The sequence below is a fragment of the Pteropus alecto genome, unplaced genomic scaffold (genome assembly GCF_000325575.1).
Source record: "Pteropus alecto unplaced genomic scaffold, ASM32557v1 scaffold78, whole genome shotgun sequence".
Lineage (NCBI taxonomy): Eukaryota > Metazoa > Chordata > Mammalia > Chiroptera > Pteropodidae > Pteropus > Pteropus alecto.
Genome location: NW_006443124.1, coordinates 4,686,968 through 4,698,015, shown reverse-complemented (window position 1 = coordinate 4,698,015; position 11,048 = coordinate 4,686,968). Strand labels below are relative to the sequence as shown.

At 41.0% G+C, this 11,048-nt stretch overlaps 2 protein-coding genes across 2 annotated transcripts in view; both read left to right on the top strand.

The window, feature by feature from the left end:
• The first annotated feature begins 1,783 nt into the window (after positions 1–1,783).
• PCDHB8 (protocadherin beta 8) lies at positions 1,784–7,056 on the top strand. Its single transcript, XM_015598069.2, has one exon. It carries the CDS (start codon positions 2,178–2,180, stop codon positions 4,578–4,580), a length of 2,403 nt encoding a protein of 800 aa, XP_015453555.1. The 5' UTR covers positions 1,784–2,177; the 3' UTR covers positions 4,581–7,056.
• A 741-nt stretch (positions 7,057–7,797) lies between these two features.
• LOC102889108 (protocadherin beta-16) overlaps positions 7,798–11,048 on the top strand; it is a 4,180-nt gene continuing 929 nt past the window's right edge. The window contains exon 1 of the mRNA XM_006923315.3: positions 7,798–11,043. Within this exon, the coding sequence (XP_006923377.1) occupies positions 9,400–11,043 (1,644 nt within the window). The 5' untranslated portion in view covers positions 7,798–9,399. The remainder of the gene's footprint in view (positions 11,044–11,048) is intronic.

Sequence of the window (11,048 nt, the reverse complement as noted above, 5' to 3'; positions counted from 1 at the left end):
TATTCATATTACTGTTCAGTCTTTTCTATATTTGGAAAATATATATATATTTGGAAATATATATATATATACTGGTTTTATTTTCTTATAAACCAATAGCCCAGATTGGATCAATTATTTGACTATTATTATTAAAGCTCTGATCTAACCAAATCTTAAGTTTAAAAAATTGGAAGATCAATTTGTGTTTTCTCCTTGTTATCTGAACATATGACCGTTCTTTCACAGAAAAGATTAATGACCCTTAATAGAAATGTTACATAATTTTAATTGCTTCATTAGTTTATTATTTTCCTCACATTGCAGTAATTTTTCTATAGTAGTCTTTACCTACTTTTTAAACACATTTTCCTCCTTTAATTTGAAAGTTTATTTTTAAAGTTTCTTATTCAATACACTACAGTGATGTATTGTGAAAGTATTTTCAAAAGAATAGTTTTAAATAGGTACTATTAAGGAGAAACAAATTATCATTAAATTACTTAGATATTCTGGGAAGTTGAGGGGGACTTTGTTATAATAATCTGTAACTGCTTTTTTCGTTAACATTATCCAGGTAATTTTTGCATAGCTGTATTCTGAATATATTATAAACTAATGCTGGTAACTCTCAAAATCGTACTATTACCGTGCATTACTAATGGGATACAGTCTAAAGACAAAAAAAAAATCCCTCAAGATAACCTTAAGTTGTTTTTATAGTGTCAGAATAAACTTATCCAGTTTTTCCAGCAAATGGATGACATGGAAAAAGAGAGGAGGGAATTTTACACAATGAAATAAATTAAGAGACATACCAACAAATGCAATGTGTGGTGCATCTTGTTTGAATCAAGATTCAAACAACCATAACAACTGTGAAAGAATTGGAGATATTTGAATATAGATGGATGTTAAATAATATTAACCTAATTTCTTAAGCATGGTATGGCATTGTGGTTGTTTTTAGGTCATTAAAAGTTAGAGGTATATAATGAAGTATTTATGGGTGAAATTTAGTTCATCTGGGATTTGAAAATGTTAGAGAGATGAACAATTATGGCCAAATATTCATAATTGTTGAAGTTAGTTATGAGTACCTGGGGCATCATCATACTTATCTCCTTAAAGGGGTTTGAAATTTTTCAAAATAAAAGGTGTTTAAAAATTGACGGTGTAAGAAGAGAAGTGGAGTTAACAAAAATAGGACATCCTTCTAAATTCAGAGTCACCACTGCCGTAACAGATTATACCTCTATTAGACAAAATTTCCAGTCTTTCTTTGTTCTGTCATTTGACAAGTCAACTTATACCTTAGATAAATAATTCTGCTCATGCATTCTTCTACCACATGAATATTGAATGTTTTTCTAGTCATGGAAATGGACTCATGCAAACTCAGCTATCTGGTGGCACCAAATCACATGCCTAGGGTGTGTATGCGTGCGTGCGCGCGCGTGTGTGTGTGTGTGTTTATAAGATTAGTCTGTTTCTGCCTCAGTTTCCTCATCTGTATAGGGAGAACTCACAGCAGTCCTATGTAGTAGATACTATTATAACTCCATCTTACAGATGAGTAAACTGAGGCAGAGTTTAAATAATTTGTCCAAGATTCATAGCTACTAATTATTCTCATAGCTCATGGCAATAAAAGTATATAATTCTGAAACTTTTCTATGTTAGTCCAATTATGTATTTACATTTTTTTTCCTGCATATATTCTTTCTTTTCTGCCAATCTGATACATAAATAGTTTTTTGCTCCAAACTCAATTAACCTTATTAAAAGTAGAAAGTCCCTACTACTGTCATTTCTCTTGTGAGGCCCTCAGACGATTGTCTGCACTCATAAGGTCTGGCGATAGTAAGTGCAGTGTTGTAACCTGCACAATATAGGAAAGAGAACTAGTGCATCCATTTTCATCCCAAAAGATGTAAGATCCTGTGAGGACGCGCGGTGGCGCTGCAGGATAAGAAGGTACAAACTGGAACCACAGCTGCGCCTCCATTACCAGGCAAAACTTAACGGCAGAGCCTGGAAGCCCACGACAAGCTTGGGTGCCACAGAAGGACGACCGGGTCCTCTAAAAAGGACTACTCAGAGGAATATTCTGAGGTATCTTGTGGAATTATCACAGCTCAGACACTGAATTCTTTACAGCTCAGCGGAACCAGCTGAGATTGTACCAAATAAGAACAATGGAGGCCAGCAGGAAGCTCATTTGCAGACAAAGGCAAGTCCTTTTCTTCTTTTTCTTCTTGGGCTTATCTCAGGCGGGCACTGAACCTAGGCGCTATTCTGTGGTGGAGGAAACTGAGGGGAGCTCGTTTGTAACCAGTTTAGCAAAGGACCTGGGTCTGGAGCAGGGGGAACTCTCCAAGCGGGGGCCTAGGGTCATTTCCAAAGGGAACAAACTGCATTTGCAGCTCGATCAGGAGACCGGGGACTTGTCGCTAAATGAGAAACTGGACCGCGAGGAATTGTGCGGTCACACAGAGCCCTGTGTGCTGCGTTTCCAGGTGTTGCTAGAGAATCCCTTAGAGTTTTTTCAAGCTGAGCTACAAGTAATAGACATAAATGACCACGCTCCGGTGTTCATGGACAGAGAGATGTTGCTGAAAATATCAGAGAGCAGTCCGCCTGGGACTGCATTTCCTTTGAAGAACGCTCAGGACATGGATGTAGGACGAAATAATATTGAGAGCTATATAATCAGCCCCAACTCCTATTTTGGAGTCCATACCCGCCAACGCAGCGATGGCAGTAAATATCCCGAGCTGGTGCTGGACAAAGTGCTGGATCGCGAGTCGGAACCTGAGCTCAGGTTAACCCTCAGCGCTCAGGATGGCGGCTCTCCACCACGTTCTGGCACCGCTCAGGTCTACATTGAAGTCGTGGACATCAACGATAATGCTCCCAAATTTGAGCAGCCTTTCTATAGGGTGCAGATCCCTGAGGACAGTCCCACAGGCTTCCTGGTTGTCACGGTCTCTGCTACCGATATAGACATAGGAGTCAACGGAGAGATTTCCTATTCGCTTTTCCAGGCTTCAGAAGAGATGAGCAAAACCTTTGAGATCAATCCCATGACAGGAGACATTCGATTGAAAAAACATCTTGATTTCGAAACAATTCAGTCCTATGAGATCAATATTGAGGCCAGAGATACTGGAAGCTTGTCTGGAAAATGCACGGTTCTGACTCAAGTTTTGGATGTGAACGACAATGCCCCAGAAGTAACCATGTCCGCACTTACCAGACAGATCCCTGAGAACTCACCTGAGACTGTGGTTGCAGTTTTCAGTGTTTCGGATCTTGATTCAGAAGAAAACGGGAAAATAAGTTGCTCCATCCAAGACGATCTACCCTTTTCCCTAAAATCTTCCTTGGAAAACTTTTACACCCTAGTAACAGAGAAGCCACTGGACAGAGAGGCCAGAGCCGAGTACAACATCACCATCACCGTCACCGACTTGGGGACACCCAGACTGAAAACCGAGCACAACATTACCGTACTGGTCTCCGACGTCAACGACAACGCCCCGGCCTTCACCCAAACCTCCTACACGCTGTTCGTCCGCGAGAACAACAGCCCCGCCCTGCACATCGGCAGCGTCAGCGCCACAGACAGAGACGCGGGCGCCAACGCCCAGGTCACCTACTCGCTGCTGCCGCCCCAGGACCCGCAGCTGCCCCTGGCCTCCCTGGTGTCCATCAACGCGGACAACGGGCAGCTGTTCGCCCTGAGGGCGCTGGATTACGAGGCCCTGCGGGTCTTGGAGTTCGGCGTGGGCGCCGCGGACCGCGGCTCCCCGGCGCTGAGCAGCCAGGCGCTGGTGCGCGTGCTGGTGCTGGACGCCAACGACAACTCGCCCTTCGTGCTGTACCCGCTGCAGAACGGCTCTGCGCCCTGCACCGAGCTGGTGCCCAGGGCGGCCGAGCCGGGCTACCTGGTGAGCAAGGTGGTGGCGGTGGACGGCGACTCGGGCCAGAACGCCTGGCTGTCGTACCAGCTGCTCAAGGCCACGGAGCCCGGGCTGTTCAGCGTGTGGGCGCACAACGGCGAGGTGCGCACGGCGCGGCTGCTGAGCGAGCGCGACGCGGCCAAGCACAGGCTGCTGGTGCTGGTCAAGGACAATGGCGAGCCGCCGCTGTCGGCCAGCGTCACGCTGCACGTGCTGCTGGTGGACGGCTTCTCGCAGCCCTACCTGCCGCTCCCGGAAGCGGCTGCCGACGCGGCCCAGGCCGACCCGCTCACCGTCTACCTGGTCATCGCGCTGGCGTCGGTGTCGTCGCTCTTCCTGTTCTCGGTGCTGGCGTTCGTCGCGGTGCGGCTGTGCAGGAGGAATAGGGCCTCCTGGGTGGGTGGCTGCTCGGTGCCTGAGGGCCACTTCCCGGGCCACCTGGTGGACGTCAGCGGCACGGGGACCCTGTCCGAGAGCTACAAGTATGAAGTGTATCTGAGGGGAGGCTCAGGGACCAGCGAGTTGAAGTTTCTGAAGCCTATCGTGCCCAATTCCCAAGGCAATTACCTTGCGTCAGAAATAGAAGAAAACCCCAGCTTTAGAAATGACTTTAGTTTCAGTATTCAGGGACAATAATTCTTTATCATATTCCAAATATTTAAAATTGATTAGTTCAAGGTGATGGATTTTCAGTCAATCTATTATGAATTTTTCAATTACACTAAACTTGCTGGAAATTTTCTGATATTCCATCATTTTAAAGAATGGTATTTTGTTTGTTTTTCCATTACTATAACAAGATGAATGGTCCTTAGTTTTGCCTCTCAAAAGACTGATGAAATCAATAGTTCAAATGCTGAATCTGGAATAGCTTATGAATTATTAGAGGTAAAACAGTTAAAAGTTAATTCTATATGTGATTAAATTTCCTTGAGCTTTTAAATTTTTCATTAGTTTTTAAACCATTAGGTATATAAGAGCAGTAATACATTAACACTTATGGGGAAGTATGCCTAACCAGGAAGGAAAGAGAACTGGTACCATGAGAATTTGGGTCTTGCTTTATTCTGTTCTCATAGCAGTTATCTTTGCTATTGTTTTCTCTTAAAATGTTATATTGATGGTGCTTCCTTTCATTAATATACCAGTGTTAATTTTAATATAATCATTTTGATTGTTTTCCTTTAGTTTCATTGGTGTTCAAAGGAGAGAGTAAGCTACACTGTATTTATCCTGTGAGATGAAATAGCATAGTAGTGAAACCGGCTTTTCCCTCTTGGGAAACACAGAGCATCTGTGACAGAAAATGCAGTGGCCACCCAATACCCATTCATTTTTTCTTCTTTAATAACTGACTTTAGATTTCACTAAAGGCATTAGTGTGCTTATTCAAAAGAATACATTTTGCCAACCTCCTTAGCAGCCAGAACGGGGCATTTGACCAGGGTTTAGTCAATGACATGTATATACAAATATTGTAGAAGACTTCCAAGAAATCTGTTTAGGGGAGATAACTCATCCAGGAATAGGTCCTTTTTTGTCTTTCTCTAACTGTTCTTTGCTGCTTATAAATTGTAAGTCATAGTTGGAACACAGCCAGCCATGTTGGGCCATAAAGCAACACTAAGGATTGAAATAATAGACGAAGAACGACCATATAGAATAAATTTTTAAACGATGAGGGTCCTTGATGATCACAGAGTCATTATGTCATCCTGAATTTCTTCTTCTGAACTTTTTTACTCGGTAAATAAAGGAACTTCTATCTCATTTAAGCCACTATCTTTTTAGTTTTGTGCCCCCCTCCAGTGGAATCTAATCCTAATGCTTTAATATTAAGATTTTTCATTAAACTATTGTATAATAAGTAAAATGCGCAGATCTTAAGTGTATAGTTTGATCTAACTGATCTTTTTAAGCTTTCGTTTCTTGATTTCTAATTTAGTTAAAAGTCATGTACAGAGTGCTTTACATTTGTCATCTTTTTAATCCTCTGCCAAACCTTAAGGGAGTTGGCATATTATACCCTCTTTTACATATGAAAAACTGAAGCTAAGAAAGGTGAAGTAAATTGCTTGAAATTCTGCACAGTAAAAGGAAAATTTTGAAATATATCCTCAGTCTACTTGAATTGAATGCCGCAGTTCTTAACTCATATGCTATAATGGCAAGCGTTAACTGGTAGCATTGTCTTCCTAACAAAGGAAGTGAAATCCATCTATTCCATGAACTGAACTCCTATGTAGAAATGTGACTATTGTTCTATAGTGTGTATTTGTTTCTATATCAATGGCCACACTGTTCTGGACCAATAAACCCAAAGTTCTTATAGAAGCACTGACCTACATAAGCTAGTTCAGGTACCACAATTAATCTTCAACACAAGTGAATCAGCTGATTATCTTTCTGTACATTTTCAACATATTACATTCATTATTGCCGAAACAAATGCCTTGAATAGGCATTTGTTTATTCGTCTATTATTTCAATCCTTAGTGTTGCTTTATCCTATAGTTGTATTTCTTGAATTTCTTTTACTATACCTTCAGTCTTTTTCTGTCATCCCTAAAACATACTTTTCATTTTCTTTGGAAAGTTGAAACTTGCTTTATTATACAGATATTTGTAAGTCCCTTATTCAAATTAAATATGCTGTTGTCATTTTAGTTTACCATTTATTTGAAAGCAGTTGCTATCTTAGTATTAATTATAAATTAAATAACTAACTTCAGAAAAGTATCAACAATATTGTGGAGGAATTTTTATCACTAAATAATTTAGAGATTCTGGAAATTTATGGGAAAATGATAGGTTCCTATTACTTTCTGTTATAATTAACAATATTTTTTGGCAACTCCTCTTTAAAAGTATGCTGAAAAAAAAAATGTCTAGGGTCACGAATGACTTTCTTCTGAAAGAATGGCTCACCAGAACTGAATCAGACATTCTTCAGCATTTGCTCTGATAATACTATTCTTATAGATTGGTAAATCTATAAGCTGCTGGGTGCATGAGAATCTATGTTTGTGTTTTGTATCCGTTTTCTATTGCTGCTATAAAATAATTACCACATATGTAGTTGCTTAAAACAATAAAAATGTATTACCTTATAGTTCTGTAGATCAGATGTCAAATATGGCTCTTACTGGGCTAAAATTAAGGTGTCAGGAGGGATGCCTTCTTTTTGGTGGCTCTAGAAGAGAATCCATTTCTTTGTCTTTTCTAGCTCTTAGATGCTGCCTACATTACTTGACTCATGGGACCTTATTCCATCTTCGAAGCCAGCACATTGTGTCTCCCTGATCATTCATAGTCACGTCTCCCTTTGACCATAGCCAGAAAAGGTTCTGTCTTACCCAGATAATCCGGGATGATCTTCCCTTAACAACGTACTCAATTTAATTATATCTGTGAAGTCTCTTTTGCTATATATGATAACATTTACAGATTTTTGGGAAATAAGGCATGAACATCGTTCAGTGGATGGCCATTATTCTGCCTACCACAGATTGGCTACTTGGAAGAAAATGATCTGATCTAGTGGTACCACTGTGGCCAAAGGAAGGCACATAAAGGTCTTTATACCAAGAGTTTAGGCCTCATTGATTAGATAGATGTTTTAACCCCAGAAAAGGTAATTAATAAACTTGTAAAAATTCTTAACAAGAACATTAAATGGATAAAGAAAGATATCATAAATCTTTATGATAATTTAAGAATGTGATTTAAATTATAGAAATGGAAAACCTGAACAAAAGAATACAAATCTGATAAGGGACTTGTACCTAGAATATATAAAGAACTCTTAAAACTTAATTATAAAAAGACAAATAACCCTGTTTAAAAATGGGCAAAGATCTGAATAGACATTTCTTGAAGGAAGATATACAAATGGCCAATAAGCACAAGAAAAGATGTTTAACATTATTACTCATCAGAGAAATGAAAATCAAAATCATAATGAGCTGCCACTTCAAATCTACTAGGATGACTAGAATCAAAAAGTCAGATAACAGCAAGTGTTGGGAGGATGTGCAAAATTAGAATGTGGATACACTGCTGGTGGTAATGTAAAATGGTGAAACTCTTCTGGAAAAAAGATTGACAGTTACTCAAATCTACAGATACTTTATGACCTAGCAATTCTACTCCCAGAGAAATGAAACATATGTCCACACAAACACTATCATAGATTATTTATAATAGTTAAAAGGTGGAAACAACCCAAATGTCTATCAACAGATGGATGGATAATCAAAATGTGATATATCTATACATTGGAATATTATTCAGTCACAAAAGGAAGAAAGTACTGGCATAAACTACAACTTGAATGAACACTGAAAACATGCTAATTGAAAGAAGCCAGTCACAAAAGTCCACATGTTGTTATTATTCCACTAACATGAAAGTACAGAATATAGAGGTCTATTGAAACAGACAGTAAATTAGTGACTGATTAGGGTTTGGGGCAAGAGGGACAGGGGAATAGTGGGTGTGATAGCTCAAGGGTACAGTTTTATGGGATGATGAAAATGTTCTAAAATTGGCTGTGGTAATGGATGCACTACTCTGAATATACTAAGAAGCCACTGAATTATACACTTTAAATGGATGAATTGTATGGTATGTGAATTATATCTTACTAAAACTGTTTTTTTAAAAAAGAATAAAACAAATTATTTGCATCACAATAATTTAAAAGCATCCCAAAGCATGCAGGCCTAACCTTGAGATCTGGCTATTTGGGAAATAATTTTCCAATAATTTGAAACTGTGAAAACTTACAGTTGTTAGTCTTAGGTTTTGGAAAGAAGAGGAGTAACCTACTCTTGATAAGTCACTTTGGAACTGCTATCGATTGCAATTTTGCAGTGTCAACTCATTTGTAATTTTATAATATGTATGTATCATGAAAAATGTGTACTTATGAAACTGTTCCCATGTTACTTTGAAAACATTTTGCTTCTAAATTTATGTCCTTTTCAACTTAAATGTTAAATTATTTTACTTAACCATTAAACCTCAACAGCTTTAAAGAGTCAATAATATAAGTGACAGTTTGCTCCGTGCAACAACACACAGAAAACATGTGAAAATAGAACTCGGTATTTTATATTACAGAATACAATTTACACAATTTATTTGGTACACTTAAGAGAATTCTGTATCCAATGTTAAGCCAGAAAATATAAGACGCAGTGAGAACGCATGGTGGCGCTGCAGGTTAAATGATGGAAAACAGAATTGCCTCCACAGCTCCAGTATCCAGCCAAACAGTTTCACACTGCCTGGAAGCTAAAGAACAGCCTTCTCAGCCAGAGTGAATTGAGTTTGAACCTTTATAAAACCTCTATTTAGCAACACACTTCCACCATTCTGGACTTCAAGACCGGGCTACAAGGATACTGGGCATACATGAAGCTCCTGTGAACCAAATTTTCAGGAAACAGCAATGGAGACTGGATGGATGTGCAATCGGAGACAAAGGCAAGTCCTAGTTTTCTTTCTTTTGCTGAATATGTCTGGGGTGGGTGCCGAGTTAGGGCCCTATTCAGTAGTGGAAGAAACGGAGAAGGGATTCTTTGTGGCAAATCTAGGAAAAGACCTGGGATTGGGGTTGACGGAGATGTCCACCCGTGGGGCCCGGATCATTTTTCAAGGTCACAAAGAGTATTTGCAGCTCAAGGTTCAGACTGGAGATTTGCTCATAAATGAGAAACCAGACCGAGAGGAGCTATGCGGTTCCATTGAGCCTTGTGTACTACATTTCCAAGTGCTAATGGAAAATCCCTTAGAGATATTTCAGGCTGAACTGACGGTAAAGGACATAAATGACCATTCTCCTGTGTTCACGGAAAGAGAAATGATTCTAAAAATACCAGAAAACAGTCCTCTAGGAATCGCATTACCTCTGAGTAATGCTCTGGACTTGGACGTGGGAAGCAACAATGTTCAGAACTACAAAATCAGCCACAACCTGCATTTCCAAGTTCTAACCCACAATCTCAGCGATGGCAGAAAATATCCGGAGCTAGTGTTGGACAAAGAGCTGGATCGGGAGGAGGAGCCTGAAATCACATTAACCCTGACAGCGCTGGATGGTGGCTCTCCACCCCGTCAGGGGACCGCCCAGGTGCTCATCGAAGTGGTGGACGTCAATGATAACGCCCCTGAGTTTGAGCAGCGGCTCTACAAGGTGCATATTCCCGAGAACAGTCTTGTTGGCTCCCTGGTTGTCAACGTCTCTGCCAGAGATTTAGACAGCGGTGTCAATGGAAAAATATCATATTCATTCTTTCAGCCTTCAGAAGACATTAGCAAAACTTTAGAGGTAAATCTTGTGACAGGAGAAATTCGACTGAAAAAACAAGTAGATTTTGAAACAGTGCGGTCTTATGAAGTAGACATCAAAGCCACTGATGGGGGAGGTCTTTCAGGAAAATGCACTCTTCTCCTGCAGGTGGTGGATGTGAATGATAATCCTCCAAAAGTGACCATGTCAGCATTCACCAGCCCCATCCCAGAGAACTCGCCTGAGATCGTAGTTGCTGTTTTCAGTGTTTCAGATCCTGACTCAGGGGATAACGGAAAGACTATTTCTTCCATCCAGGACGACCTTCCTTTTCTTCTAAAACCTTCAGTCAAGAACTTTTACACCTTGGTAACGAAGAGAGCACTAGACAGAGAAGAAAGAGCCGAATACAACATCATTATCATTGTCACTGACTTGGGGACACCCAGGCTGAAAACGGAGCACAACATAACCGTGAAGGTCTCTGACGTCAACGACAACGCCCCAGCCTTCACCCAAACCTCCTACACGCTGTTCGTCCGCGAGAACAACAGCCCCGCCCTGCACATCGGCAGCGTCAGCGCCACAGACAGAGACGCGGGCGCCAACGCCCAGGTCACCTACTCGCTGCTGCCGCCCCAGGACCCGCAGCTGCCCCTGGCCTCCCTGGTGTCCATCAACGCGGACAACGGGCAGCTGTTCGCCCTGAGGGCGCTGGATTACGAGGCCCTGCGGGTCTTGGAGTTCGGCGTGGGCGCCGTGGACCGCGGCTCCCCGGCGCTGAGCAGCCCGGCGCTGGTGCTGGTGCT

Coding starts and splice junctions, on each gene's coding strand:
- PCDHB8 (XM_015598069.2), top strand. CDS start 2,178: ATGGAGGCCAGCAGGAAGCTCATTTGCAGACAAAGGCAAGTCCTTTTC.